The sequence below is a fragment of the Rhizophagus irregularis genome, chromosome 8, assembly GCF_026210795.1.
Source record: "Rhizophagus irregularis chromosome 8, complete sequence".
Classification (NCBI taxonomy): Eukaryota; Fungi; Glomeromycota; class Glomeromycetes; order Glomerales; family Glomeraceae; genus Rhizophagus; species Rhizophagus irregularis.
Genome location: NC_089436.1, coordinates 5,195,274 through 5,210,552, shown reverse-complemented (window position 1 = coordinate 5,210,552; position 15,279 = coordinate 5,195,274). Strand labels below are relative to the sequence as shown.

Here is a 15,279-nt window from a genome sequence, read left to right as displayed (position 1 = left end):
ATCTTTTTATATTATCTTTTATATTATTTTATGTTCTTTAATCTTTCTGACATTATTCTATATGTTCTTTCAATTCACTTTATGTGTTTTGCTTATAATCTATCTTTTGTGGCTTATAATTATTCTTTCTAATCGTTCTTATTGTTAAAGATTGCTAAGCCGCAATTGATCGACTCTAATTATCCTATTAGTTCTTTGTCAACTACTTGATGAATATTACATTATGTAGATCATTACTCTTCCTAAATGTTTATCAACATTATAGATATCGCTTAGTTTATATATTACTAAAATATTGAGTTCATAAAAATTATGGGATTCCCATTACTCCTCCTAAATGTTTATCCTTTTCGGCTAATTATTTATCCATCTACGCCAATCCATAATTAATTTGTTCGTTCTTAACATTTGGCAATTACGTTTGGTAGTTAAATTTTATCATCTTTTCATGCTTGATATTTGACCGTTTACACCGACGAGAAAGTAAACAACTTCATATCACGTGAGGTGGTTTTAAAGAGAATCTTAAGCCGATACGTTTCAGCCATCGATTTTACAAAATTATCGGAAACTTCACTAGATAAATTAATAGAATTCTCCAGAAAATGCTTCAAAATAGTCTGGGTTGAAACTGAAAGCGCAAATATCAAAGAAAAGGTTAAGGAGTTAGATGTTATTACAGAAGATCTAGAAATTCCTTCCCGTAGCGGAAGAAACATTGCTAGCTCTTTAAAACTCCATCTTTTTTCATAAATACAGTACATATCACATAAAAGACCGTGATAACATTGATATGTTTTTTATTCCTTTATTATAATAAAGATTACAATATATCATATTGTTTTAAAAGTTTATAGAATGTGACTTCACAAGTTAATAAGTTAATGTCGTAATAACTTCACTAACACAATTTGACGCTAAAATATAACTATTAATCTGTTATTTATGTCATTCTCTAAAAATTATTTTTTTATCGTAACCTTGACCTTATAATCATCAATTATCATAACTGTAATCGTTATCTCATTTAATTTTTGATAAAAAAAAAAATTAACAATCTCTTAACGCAGTAACAATTAACATGTATATATACATACATAACAGGTCTTACAGTGATCATACAAACCTTATTAGGGAATAGCACAATCAATAATCCAGTAATTTAGTAATAAAAAGTAATCAACAAATATCCCTTAAACAGATAATCGCATGTGGTAGAGTAGTTTGAGATAGGAAATCCGCATCGCAGCTCCAGTTCGATTACTATGTATACCTTATGGCGATTATTATCGTAGAGTTCTAGCAGGCAAAAATTTCCCCATATCCTCCTGATAGGCGAAAATTTCCCAGTTAAACCTTTACAAATATTTTTTTTTATTATTTACTGGCAAGTAAAATATATTTTACACGATATATTATTAATACGAATTTGATTATTTTATGTATTTATTTCAATATTACAAAAATTTCTTTTATTAAAAAAAAATGAGAATAGTAAAAAAAAATAATGAACTACTAGATTTCTTTTACTAAAAAATGAGAACAATTCATTAATTATAAAAATAAAAATCATTAAAAATTGCACAATACCTAAAAAATTACTAACTTGATTATGTTTAAAGTACTCATCCATGCTTTTAAAAGATGTCGGTGACAATTGTGATGATGATGATGATGATGGTGGCTGTGGTGGAGATGACAGAGACGATGATGATTGTGCTAAATAACTCTTTAATTCAAGCTTATATATCTCTTCTTCCTGACTTGAGATTTGATTTGAAAAAATATCGATTCACTTCAATAGATTTGCGTTTTCACGCTCAGTTTTGTCTAGCTTGGAAATCACTTGTTCACCGGCTGTCTCAACAGCTTTTTGGAAATCCTGGAGCTGTATCTGGAGATCAGATATTTCAATTTCTTTTTGTTTAAATTTTTTATATTGTCATTTTTTTTGTCTACGCCAGGCCGTTTTCCTAGAATGTAATGATGGTTTTCCCATTATTAAATGAAAAGAAAATTACCTTTTTTTTTTATCGAAAAAAGATGTTATTTATTATTGGGATTCAACAATTTTGGAAATTGTCCAATTGTACTGTCGTCAAAATTAGTTTAGTACAACGTAAAGATCTCGTGTATAATTCCTGTTTCAGTAACTACAGTAGTTCAGGGTTTTTTCCCTTCGGGAAAAAACCATCCCATGAAATTATACCCAGGAGTGTGTGACTTATGGCCACTGTATTATCACGTGTATGATTATTATTATTTAAAGACTACATAAAAATTTGATAAATCCATAGAAGCCGCAATATTATATCTCGAAGAGCTTGGAAAATCACAAGTAATTGTGAAAAGGCTTCCGTAAAATGAGAAAAATTTGTCGTGCGCATCTTATAAATTCTCAATACAATAAAACCCAAAGATGATGAGATTTTAAGTGCGCTCTCATTCTCCTCCGTTAGTGTTTTCCTTAATTTGTCGATTCTTTAGATTTACATTCGGCTTAATCTTCTCTTTACTATTTTTATATTTAATGTACCTTTCTACTAATTTCTTCCAAAGGACGTTACACAAATTATTATAAATTTGTAACACGTCAGCGTATCCTTAAAAAGAATTCATCGATCCACACAATTCAGGCAGCATTACTCAAGCTCAAATGGCACGTTTGCTTTTTGAGTCGTACAAATCACTACCGAAGTGGATTAGAAAGATAATTTTCGGCGAATTGAAGCCATTATTTAGGAACGATGTACTTGAACGATTTGTCAAATCAAATTTTGAAAAATGATCAAATTTCCAGATATTTTAATGGTAACGATAATCCAGCTTCAACAAGCTTTTTTCAATATCATCCCTAATAAATAAAATGTTAGCGTTTTTATGATATTAGGTACTATAATAAAAAAATTATCTTTTATCACATTTTATTTACATTGGAGTGAAGAAGCGCAATTATGCAAGACGGGTCACAATTTTTTTTTATGATAATAATAATATAATAAACTTATAATACACTATAATATAAAATAAAAAAAATATGCTATAAATTGTTCTATAAGTATTATACTTAAATTATTGAAGAATCAGATTTCCAATCATGTGTTCCAACATTCAGTTGCTAATATCAAAATAATATTTTGATGATCTTAAAAAATTTTGTTAAAAAGACGATATACTTATTTTGGTCATGTAGAAAATAATCAAAATTATATAACGATTGTTACCATCATAAAAAGTTATTGTGGCGAAGCAAAATTATAATTATACTGTTTATTTCCACCTCCTGAATTTTCTACTAACATAGTAATTTTATCTGAAGGATTCATGTGTTAAAATCCATTTCAGTTTGTTGATCCATTTTATCTTTCTCCTTTTCCCAAAATTTAATTTTTCGTTCTCACTACTAAGCATATTTAGTATTCATGTCATATTAAGGTAAGTTGCGCTCTCTGTGTTTATGAGAGAGTTTAACTTTAGATGCTTAAGAAGGTTCAAGGAACCCGTAGTGTTATTAGGAAACCGATATCAATACAATTTTTTTTTGCAAAAAAAAGTTTTTTTGCTAATAGGTGTATAAACACGATATGGAATTTTATTCGATCACAAAGAAAAAAAAAGAAAAATTGAAAAAAGATTCTACTCGATCATGATTTAATTACAATATCCGTAATCATATGATGAGATTAATTTCGAAAAAAAGAAAAGTCTAATTATTGACTCAATCTAATCTATTTAATTTCGAAAAAGAAAAAAAAATTCTTTTTTCCATTGTTTTTATTGTACCGTATGATTTTTTTAAGGAAAAAAAGTAATATAATCACGATATGAAAAAATTACTTGTTCATGATTTAATCACAATATCCATCATTATATTAAATAATTAATCAGATTTTTTTTCCCTTAAAAAAATCTGTATTACACGATGTAATAGATCAATGGCAAAAAATAATTTTTATTTTCGAAATTAACCGTATTTTTACTCGATCATGATGTGGTAAGATTAAAATTATTTAAATAAAAAAAAAAATTCAATTGAAAAAATTTTTTGACCCACATTTTTTAACTCATAGAAACCATTATCAAAAAATGTCTTCTCAAGATCGTAATAAGCCTGTACAAGAAAAAGAAAGTCATAGACAGAGCTTTCTTATTAAGCATTGGGAACCTTCGCAACCGCCTTCGCAATCGCCTTCGCAACCGCCTTCGCAATTACCTTCGCAATCGCCTTCGCAATCGCAATCTCAACCTCAATGGTCACAACAATATTTATCTCAATCATCTCAACTTTTACCTTCCTTACGTTCATCACAGCAACAGTATCCATATCCCTCTCAACGTTTTTCGTCACGGCAACATTCTCCATACCCCTTGTACCCATACCCCTCGTCACAACAACAGTCTCCATACCCCTCGTCACAACAACAGTCTCCATACCCCTCGTCACAACAACAGCTTCCATACCCCTCGTCACAACAACAGCTTCCATACCCCTCGTATTCCTCACAACACTTACAGCATCCTTCAACACAATTACTTTCTGATGAAGAAATTGGTCTGTATTATTATAATATTCGGTATTTGAAGAAATCTTCAATAACAGAACAATAACTTGTAACGTTATTTCTATCATATAGATAATTTACTCGTTACACTATTTCTACAAATCGAGGACATCATGTCCAGAGCCGTTAATCCTGTTTATGTCCGACAATCTATTGCAGAACGCTTTGCCATGACGCTCCCTGAACATTTACATGATCAAATCGAGCAGATGATCCACAGAGGCAAGCGTTTTAGTGAAGAACGAAGCCACACTTCCTCATCGTCTACACCTATTATGACAACCCCAACTCTCACACGGACGGATTCAATGTAACGAATATGATTTTTTCATATTTATAATCTTATAATCTTCATATTAACATAATGTTTTTTAAAATTAGGGATACCTTGGAAGAAATTCCTCTTATAACTCAAAGTAGTACTAGTACTTCTTCTCTTGGTATTGCTATACCTTCTGTTACATCTTCAACTCTCCCTCAGATGAATCCAATGTAACAAATATATTTTTTTCATATTTATCATTTTGTAATCTTCATATAACAATGTTTTCTTTAAAAATTAGGGATGATATGGAAGAAGAATTCTTAAGCTCAGGCTTACAGCTGCCAAAATTCTATCTCAAGAATCGAAGATATCCAACATCGATTCGCCCTTATGCAAATTCTCCTGAAAAGTTCACAGATTGTGATACAAATATATCATATAACCAGAAGAGAATTTCTAATATTATATCGTTGCAAAACTCTATCCCAAAGTGGTTAAGAATAATAGTGATTAACGAATTAAAATCATTATTCCTAAGAACAAGAAACTTAGATAAAAGCAACAATAATCAAATTATAGAAGATTTCTTAGCGTCATTGTTACCAACTTTTATGAACGATCATCCTGATATATTACATAATGTAGCAAAAAGTTTTCGTAAAACCTGGTCGTACTGGAGAAATACATTATGGGATAACATCAAGCTTAGATACGAAACTTATCAAAAACGTAAAGAAAAAGACGAAAGTCTTGATTTCAAGCCGTACTTAAAAGGTCGTCATATTGAAGAAATATTCAACCTTTGGTTGAAATTTTTGGACAAGCCGATATCTCAAGAAAACGAAAATTCGCTTAAAAATTTAATTCTTTTTGGATTCCACTGTTTAGAAATTTATAACAGTGATGCACGTGACCATTTTTTTACTCACACCGGAAACCTTTATACGGTTAATAATATTTTTAACAATTTATCTGGATATAATATTGGTTCTTCGATTGATTTATCAAAGTATGAAATTGAAAATAATGATGATGATGATTCAAATTCCAGCTCTGAGGATGAACCAAAGCCGAAATCAAAGAAATCTACTAAAAAGCGAAAAAAATAATATATATTATGTAGATTTTTTTCAATTTAAATTTTTAGCGTAGAAAAGTAAAGTATCTGGTCTAGGGATGGCAACGGTCGGTCATGGTTGGTCATCGGTCGGTCATAACCGGTCAAGAACCTTTGACCGACCGACCGACCGTTGACCGACCGGTCTAATCGACCGGTTAACCGACCGTTTGACCGACCGGTTAACCGATCCTGAAAACGTTTGCGAAATGTAATTTAATTGAAATACTTAATAAAAAACGTTTTCGCAACGTTTTCTATTAAAATAATTAAAAAAACGTTTGCGAAACATTTTTTTTATTAAATTACGTTTCACAAACGTTTTCAGGATCGGTTAAACGGTCGGTCAAACGGTCAGTTAACTGGTCGGTCAGACCGGTTGGTCAAACGGTCGGTCAGAGGTCTTTGACCGACCGATATCGGTCACGGTCATGACCGGTCATAACCGGTTAATGACCGTGACCGTTGCCATCCCTAATCTGGTCGTGTGTTAAAGTTTGATGAGAGGTTCGTATGTAAATTTATAAAACAAATTTTTCTTTTTTTTTTAAAAAAAAAAATTCTATGTAAAAAACCATCATTTTAAAAACCAGGTCAAATGATTATAATTATCATTGTTACTACAACAATAATTTTTTTCTTTGTATCTATATATATATATATATATTTTTTTTTTTACTTTCACAATCTAAAAGAAGACGGGTAGATAGTATATTCTTTATCATTTTTATTTCTATTGTATAACATTATTGCCAAAATAAAACTTCAAATTTGCAACCAAAATTAACGAACATTCATTCACATTCTTTAACTGAATCGAACACAGCGATATCATTTAGATTTTTTTTGGTACAATTATGAAACATCACGGCGATATCATTTAGATAATTTTTTTACAATTACAAACCGATATCACGAAGATATCATGCAGTGTTTTTTTAAAATAAATCAAATCATTTTTATTAGTATATTGGATTTTATAATACAATAATAAAATATTAAATTGAGTTAATCGTGAAGGTTATTTTTAAAAACAGCAACAGCAACATCAACATCAACTTCACCAACAACATTTACAACAACATCATCAGCAATATCAACGGCAACAACAATCCATTTATAAACCTCAATCACAATATTATCCTGAATTTGGACGTAATTACAGACCATTTCGATTGCAATATCCTTATGAGAATGAACAACTACCTCGTTTACAATATTGCCCAGGTGTCCACATTTTGAAGAGGAGACAACAATCTCAATCAACCAGACAAGCAGAAATCATTAATTTGGAAGAGGAGCAATGACGCAGCACATGAAAAATTTTTCTCGTTTAATGGAAGCCTCTACACAGTTAACTGTGATTTTTCAAGTACTTCTGGTTATAACGTCGTGACATCAATAAATTTATCAAAATACGACATGATCTTTCAATATGTACTTCCGATGTTGATTCTGACATCACTGATCCATCAAATTACTGACTTCCATATTGAACAATTTTTTTTTATATTTTCTGCAATATGAATTTAACATTATCACCATATCAATTTGGCATTCAAGATGATATTCAAAAAATGTCCGTTAACTCTTTATTAGGTTGTAAAAATTGAAAAATATTTCATACAATAAAAGTATAAAAAAAAAAGTTCACCCTGCCACCACGGCCCAGATAAACTTTCGAAATTTGCCACTGCTACCAGCAACTCATGGTAAATTTCGTAAGAAAAAAAAAATTTCAAAATTTTTTTTTAAAAAAAATAAACTAGTATTTATAAATCAAAAAATTTACAATTTCTTCTGGAGAACGAAACTCTTCGTTGAACGGCACGACCTCCAGTTCATTTTTACATTCACTACTGTTGTGCCCAGCTTTCCAGCAGCATATACAATAATTACCCCATCAAAACTGCGATTTTAAATTGGGGCAACTTTTTACAGAATGGCCAAAATACTTACAAATTTTACAGGCCTCTTTATACTGGATGGTTGTAAGGAATTAGCCAGTTGTTGTTCGTCATAGATATTAACACATCTTTTGAAGAATATAATATTCTTGGTAAAGAAGGTGTTAACAGCGGGAGGTAGGGTATAATTTTCGTCACATTGCTTAAAGCCAATAGTGTTACCATACCGTTTAAATATAATCTCGTGTTATGCCTGTTCAAAATCCGGTTTATTTATTTTTGATTGGACTGATAAGTAACACGAAAAGTTTTTTTGTAATTAAGATGTGTAATTATGACGTATAGTGCAATATAATTGGGTTTGTGAAACTTGAGTATGACTAAAAAAAAAATATTTGATTTCACATGATGATTAACATTAACTGACCAATAAAATTTATCGAATTTTGCATTCGAATTACAATAAGAATGTGGGTTTCGTAAGATTTAGTAAACAAAGAAAAATGGGTAAGTAAATTTGCTTGCTATTCCTTTGTCACAAAGGCTGAATTAAAATATTCCTTTCGTCATGAAAGGCTAAATCCTTGGTTAAAATAATCGATATTCCTTTTGTCACGAAAGGCTAAAATAAGATTCCTTTCGTCACGAAAGGCTAAAATAAGATTCCTTTCGTTACGAAAGGCTAAAATATGTTTCCTTTCATCTTTAACATTCCCATTCCTTTGTTAAAATATGATATTTAATATTCCTTTATTGAAATCAAATATATTATATGAAAAAGTATATATCAAGAATGAATCATTTTTCTTTTTTTTAATATAAAGTATTAATTTATTATTTTTAATTTTATTTAATAATAATATAGGTAAGAAAAGACATGAATGTTGTCGTGATCATAAATTATCAGTTTTCTTTGGTAGTAAGAACACGAAAGAGTTAAAAGGGATAAAATCGAAAGACGTTAAGGGATGGTTAAAGAATAGATTTTCTTACAATTTTGTACATGTCAGAAAGGATCCTGATTGGGGGTAATGAAATAAAATAATTAATATATACAATTTTTAATTAATAATTTAATTAAATGAACATTTGTTATATTTAGGCATGGATTTGTGCACTTCGAAAATGATGATGATAAAACTAGATTTTACAATTATGTGAGAAACAAAAAATTTATCGGACCTCTAAGTAAAACAATCATGTTCGCAGAAGCACGTCCAAAAGGAGGAGATAATGATGATTATGATGATGATGATGATGATGATGACGACGATGATGATGGACGATCTGTAAGCACTATTATTACATTAATGAAATATAAATTAATGAAGGAATTATTACTTATTAAAATTTTTTATAAAAAATTAGAATACACAAAACCAATCACTACAATCCCCGGTACAGCCGCCCCTATCACAACCATCACCACAATCATCACCGTTACAACAATCACTACAATCCCCGGTACAGCCGCCCCTATCACAACCATCACCACAATCATCACCGTTACAACTACCGTTACAACAATTACCACAATCATCACCGTTACAACTCCCACCACCACAATCACCACAACCATCACAATCACAATTACCAGCTTACAATATTTTTGAAGTCGAAATTAATAGGTATTAATATTAGTTTATTTATATTAATATTAATTGTTTTTATTAATATTTTATTTACTTTTTTTTTGGTAAAGCTGTTTAATTGTAGATATTTTTGTTTTTAATGTGAAAAATCTCTCTGTTGATGTAAATATTAATAATATGAAACTCATATTTGTCAAATTTGAGTACGATTTGCCAAAAGATCCTGAGGGATCCAATTGCCTATTAAGAGAAGCAGTTTTTCCGGACAAGGAAGTTATTCTAAATCTGGAATTACCCAAAAGGCAAGTTTATATATTAAATTAGTAAAATTGTAATTTAATTTATAATTTAAAAACTAATAATTTTTTAAAAAATTTTTTTTTTAATTAAAAAAAAAATAGTATAGACACGAAAGAGGAAATTACCGTCAATTGCGGACGAGGAATTGTAAGAATTGAATTAAAAGTATCGCAAAATAAAATCAAAAGATTAAAAGTAAAAAGATAATATTTGTAGAAATATTATTCTGAATAAAGAGTTCACAATGTTTAAATACGTTAAAACACGCAAATGTAAATAAAGTTAAATTTAAATAAAATTCTCAAATGTCATTAGTAATTTCTATGTATTCAGTTATGTAAGTATTTTAAAGCAACATTATCAGTTATTATTCTGATTTAATGTATACAGTTTGAAAATAAAATGTATAAAAATTGTTTACTAAAAAATTATTTATATTGTCCTACTTTTCATGATCCAAAAATGAATATACAAAAACCCGCCCTCATACTTATTATCTTTTGCATCCTTTTCTCTTCGAGGTTTCCATTCAATAATCACTTCTCCTCTTTTGTATCGTAATTTTCTTCGTGAATGAATTAATTTTCGCTTTTTATCAAGAGGATTCACTTCCGTATCTACATCATCAATATTAGTTACCACTGAAGTAACTTTTGATCAGAATCGTTAAATCATGTGATTGTGATTCCGTATCATTTCCGGTGTTACCTGGATTTTTTCACTGATCGTGACACCAGAGATATAAGCTGTAGATGTATCTGACTCCATAGACCAGCTCAAGAATACCAAGTCATCGAAGGAAAGGGAAATGGATGCTTTCTTGGATAAAGCGCATAAGAAAAAGCATCAGTGATGAAATGAGAGAAAAGAAGCTTCAGCATGAATCATCTACTCAGATATTTCTAACTCGCAGAACCGTTGCCTCTTTCTTTTTAGGATGTTCCTTTTCCATACATGATTCCCATTCTTTGATTTCTACTTTGCTTCTTCCTCGGAGATCGGTTGAGACAGAACTGAAATAATCAATATAGAGCGAGTTTGATAAAAATCAAATTGTAAAACAAGGGCTAATACGTGAATTGTCTTCATCCATACCGCCTGAAGATACTGAAACTATCTTGTTTCTAACTTTGGCTTAGTTCAAATCACTCGCTCTCTATTCGTGTTTATATTAAAGTAAGTTGCTCTCTGTTTATAGGAGAGGTTAATTATTAATTATATGACTTAAGATGTTTGAGAAGGTTCAAGGAAAAGATAACTCGTAGTGTTATGGTATCAATGCAAACAACTTTTTTTGCAGAAAAAGTTTTTTTCGGTAATAGGTATAACCACGATATAGAATTTTTAAAAAAAAGAAAAAATTGAAAAAAAGATTAATTTTACTCGATAATCACAATGTCCGTCATTATATTAATCAAATTTTTTTCCTTAGAAAATCTATTGAGATCAATGGTAAAAAAGAAACTTATTTTCGAAATTAATCGTAACAATGTGAGAAAAATATTAATTTTACTTGGCCATGATTTAATCACAATATCCATCATTATATTAATCATATTTTTTTCTCCTTAAAAAAATCTGTATCATATGATGTAATAATTTTACTTGGCCATGATTTAATCACAATATCCATCATTATATTAATCATATTTTTTTTTTCCTTAAAAAAATCTGTATCATATGATGTAATAAGATCAATGGCAAAAAGAATTTTTTTTCTTTTCGTAATTAATATATTAATCATAGTTATAATTACGATGCAAGAAAAAGATTAATTTTTTTCGATCATGATGTGGTAAGATCAACGCAAAAAAAAGGGATAAAAAAAATTTTTTTTTTTTATTCAATTAATTATTTCTTTTTTTTTTTATATTTAGATATTTGTTTTTTTTTTGACTTGCATTTTTTAACTATCATTAAAATGTCTTCTCAAGATTTTGATAAAGAACAAGGAATTCGTAAAAAAGGCTCGCTTATTAAACATTGGCAGCCATCGCAACCGCAATATCAACAACCTCAGTCTCAACAACCGCAACAATCTCAACCCCAAACTCTATTTCAGTGGCCGCGACAACCTCAACAATTTCAATGGCCGCAACCACCTCAATCTCAATCTCAATGGCCTCAACAACCTCAACAATCTCAACCTCAACAATTTCAATGGCCGCAACTACCTCAATCTCAATGGCCTCAACAACCTCAACAACCTCAACAACCTTCAATGGTCGCAACAACTTCAACAATCTCAACCTTAATGGTTGCAACACCTCAATAGCTATAAGAGTATCAATCATCACCGCTACCTCAATCATCGCTCTATCGTCTATCATCGCCTCAAATTGGTCAAGAAGAAATAGGTGACTTATAGTTGATATTCAGTATTCTTTCTTTTTATGATATGAATAATTCACTTACCTTGATATCTATCTAATAATTGTAGACGAAATGTTAAAAAAGAAAGAATTGAGAACATAACAAGTAAAGCGTCAGATCATCTTGCAATTAAGTAGTCGGTTTGGGCTTGTTTTCCTGAATACGTCAATATGGTTGCTGGAAGGCAATATAAGAAAAGCCAAAGTCCTATATTATCAACAACTCCGATGGAATCTTCTCCAGCTAGTTCTCCATATTGTACTCCGCGTTTGGAAAATGCACAAACACGTACTCCCAAGGTAAATATATTTACGTATCATTATAATAAATCTGTAATATTTATAATTCATATATTTCGAACCTATTTTAATTTTTATTATACAGACGAATTTGAACAACTACTATTAATTAATAATTGGAGTTACTTTGTTAAAGACCGTCACTACCCAGAAGTCCTTCCCAAGAGCAAAGATCTAGTAAATAAAGTCAGAAATAGATGAGCGAATTATTAGAAAGCAACGTTATAGTTCCCTCCCAAATGGGGATCAAACATCATATACGTTGAATTAAGAGCATTATTTCTTCGTACAGCATCTTGACCATTCTGCTAGGAATTTAAGAGGAGTGAATTATGGCCGAATATAGGTAGCGCGTATCAAAATAGTAGTAGTATTGGCGCTAATTTTCGCAATCTTCCCCTTGAAGTTTTGGCTATATTTCGTCAGTGGTTAACGTGTGTTTCAAATGAATTACCTGAAGAAATGACGAAATGTTGTTGGATTATATGTTTAATTAAAAAAAAGATGATAAGACAGCTTGTAGCTGAAAAAATAAATGTTGCAAGATCATTGGACTTATCTCGCTATTACATAGGCGCTGACGTTCCGTTGATAATGAAGAGAGTAGTAATGATGAAAGAAAATCACGATTGCAAAATAAGGTATATTGTGTATTATATGTTTTTATTATTATATATATTTATACACGTGGAATTATAAGTTTTCACATCGTAACAATTTTTTAATATCTATAATTTTTCTGAAAAATCTTTTTTGAACGTAGGAGGGAAAGCAAAAAAAAAAACCATGGGGATGTCTTCGTGATATACCGCTTCGATATTAGCGATATCAAGATTTTTTTTGATTAATTGTAGGTTTGTATCACGTGAAGTTCAATATTCAAGGAAATTTTGTAATATACCACATGATGCTTTTAGTAATAAAATAAACAAAAGTCTAATGAAAAATTAATTTTTTTTTTTGTTATAATTAAGGATGACGGTTATGATATTGCGAACATTACGAATTATGATGTCTAAATTTTCGCAATTTCGCAACCGCATTTATTCTGCAACGTTACAATTATTCCGCAATACCATAATTAATCACAGTTAATTTGCAATATCGTGATTAATTAAACTGGAGGTAATCACCAAATAAAAGCAAAGACAAAATTACGAACATACATCAATTCAAAATTTTAACAAAAAAAACAACAAATTGGAAAAGAGATATTTTGATGCTATTGACCGTTCGGTTACTAAAGCTTTTGATATGAGTATTGAGTAGCATCCCATTTAGTGTTATTGAAAACTTTGGTTTATTGATATGATTAAAACTTTACAACCAGCGTACAACCTACTACCAACTCGACAAATTTTAAGTGGAACGTTATTACAAGCTGAATTGGCTTGTGTAAATTTACGAATCTATAATGAATTAGCTAAGGAAACTAATTGTACGATTGGTAAATTTCATTATTATTTCTTTATTAATATTCTGATTTTAATTTTGTTTTTTCTATTTGTTATCTATTCTAAGATTCACATGATCATTTTATCAGCTCTATGGGACCACACCGCCGAATTATCTCTCAAAATCATCCATCAATTCTTGATATACGGTGCATTGCGCGCTGCGTTAATTTAATCAGTTCTGACATGATTAAATGTGCAAATGTAATCTCACAAGATTTTTCAAAAATTCGGCTATAGGCGCGGCATTACTTAAAACGCTATTCAATTAAAAAATATACAAGGATAGATCTAAAATTGTACGTGGAGACAAGGTGAATGACGGTGTATGAATGCACAAGCTCAATCTGGCATTAAAAGATGCTTTGCAACATTGTATTCTCTAAGTCTATTAAGAAGAAGTTACTTTTTGAGATAACTAATGTATATTACTTAAAAATATTACTTAATTGAATTCTAGATAATCACAAATAAAATCAATATTGAGAAATCATGGATTTTTTGACGATATTCGTATGTTTTAAGGATGCAATGTTAAAATTAGAAGGTAAAACGCAACTCTATCAGTAATAGCTTCTCAAAATCGCATAAAATATCAGAATTTTATTTTATTAATATGACAGCACGTTATACATTTAAAAGTTTTTTATTAATTTGTAAAAAAATAAAGTTTAATATTTACGGTATTGCAGATGAGTTGCGATACCACAAATGAGTTGTGGCAATGAAGTGACGATATCAAATCAATATCGTAAATACTTTTTTTTTTTTATTTGAAATTACCGACATCGTAATGATATCAAGACTGTGCCGATTAGATATTTTTGAATAGATATTGTCATGATATCTCGGCGATAAATTGGGGGATGAAGTGACGATATCAAATCAATATCGCAAATACTACATCTTTTTTTTTGAAATTACTGACATCGTAATGATATCAAGACTGTGCCGATTTGATATTCTTTTGAATAGATATCGTCACGATATTTTCACGATAAATTATGGTGATAATGTGACGATATCATATCAATATCGTAAATACATTTTTTTTCTCCCTGAAATTAACAATATCGTAACGATATCAAGACTATACCGATCAGATATTCTTTTAAATAAATGTTGTCCCGATATTTTCACGATAAATTATGGTGATGAAGTGACGATATCAAATCAATATCAAAAATACTACATCTTTTTTTTTGAAATTACTGACATTGTAATGATATCAAGACTGTGCCGATTTGATATTCTTTTAAATAGATATCGCCACGATATTTTCGCGATAAATTATGGTGATGAAGTAATGATATCGAATCAACATTATAACAATATCATCACGGAAATTGATACCATTATGACATGAAATTTATATCGTATCCATATCAATTCAACATCGCTCAAATTTTC

General features: G+C 29.9%; 6 protein-coding genes across 6 annotated transcripts; all 6 read left to right on the top strand.

Annotated features, from left to right (window-relative positions):
* Positions 1-1,644: 1,644 nt before the first annotated feature.
* OCT59_029017 (uncharacterized protein) lies at positions 1,645-1,929 on the top strand (the record flags this gene model as incomplete). Its single annotated transcript, XM_066147729.1, has 1 exon — positions 1,645-1,929. The coding sequence occupies one exon, from the start codon at positions 1,645-1,647 to the stop codon at positions 1,927-1,929; it is 285 nt and encodes a 94-aa protein (XP_065994411.1).
* A 2,157-nt stretch (positions 1,930-4,086) lies between these two features.
* OCT59_029016 (uncharacterized protein) lies at positions 4,087-5,936 on the top strand (the record flags this gene model as incomplete). Its single annotated transcript, XM_066147728.1, has 4 exons — positions 4,087-4,552; positions 4,635-4,872; positions 4,944-5,054; positions 5,126-5,936. The coding sequence occupies 4 exons, from the start codon at positions 4,087-4,089 to the stop codon at positions 5,934-5,936; spliced, it is 1,626 nt and encodes a 541-aa protein (XP_065994410.1).
* A 508-nt stretch (positions 5,937-6,444) lies between these two features.
* On the top strand, positions 6,445-7,251 carry OCT59_029015 (uncharacterized protein; the record flags this gene model as incomplete). The annotated part of the gene is made up of 2 exons (XM_066147727.1): positions 6,445-6,459; positions 6,982-7,251. 2 exons carry the CDS (start codon positions 6,445-6,447, stop codon positions 7,249-7,251), a joined length of 285 nt encoding a protein of 94 aa, XP_065994409.1.
* Positions 7,252-8,354: 1,103 nt separating this feature from the next.
* Positions 8,355-9,767, top strand: OCT59_029014 (uncharacterized protein; the record flags this gene model as incomplete). Its single annotated transcript, XM_066147726.1, has 5 exons — positions 8,355-8,358; positions 8,717-8,879; positions 8,954-9,140; positions 9,220-9,479; positions 9,554-9,767. The coding sequence occupies 5 exons, from the start codon at positions 8,355-8,357 to the stop codon at positions 9,765-9,767; spliced, it is 828 nt and encodes a 275-aa protein (XP_065994408.1).
* A 1,897-nt stretch (positions 9,768-11,664) lies between these two features.
* OCT59_029013 (uncharacterized protein) lies at positions 11,665-12,018 on the top strand (the record flags this gene model as incomplete). The annotated part of the gene is made up of 1 exon (XM_066147725.1): positions 11,665-12,018. One exon carries the CDS (start codon positions 11,665-11,667, stop codon positions 12,016-12,018), a length of 354 nt encoding a protein of 117 aa, XP_065994407.1.
* A 268-nt stretch (positions 12,019-12,286) lies between these two features.
* Positions 12,287-13,366, top strand: OCT59_029012 (uncharacterized protein; the record flags this gene model as incomplete). Its single annotated transcript, XM_066147724.1, has 3 exons — positions 12,287-12,415; positions 12,728-13,056; positions 13,270-13,366. The coding sequence occupies 3 exons, from the start codon at positions 12,287-12,289 to the stop codon at positions 13,364-13,366; spliced, it is 555 nt and encodes a 184-aa protein (XP_065994406.1).
* Positions 13,367-15,279: the final 1,913 nt, after the last annotated feature.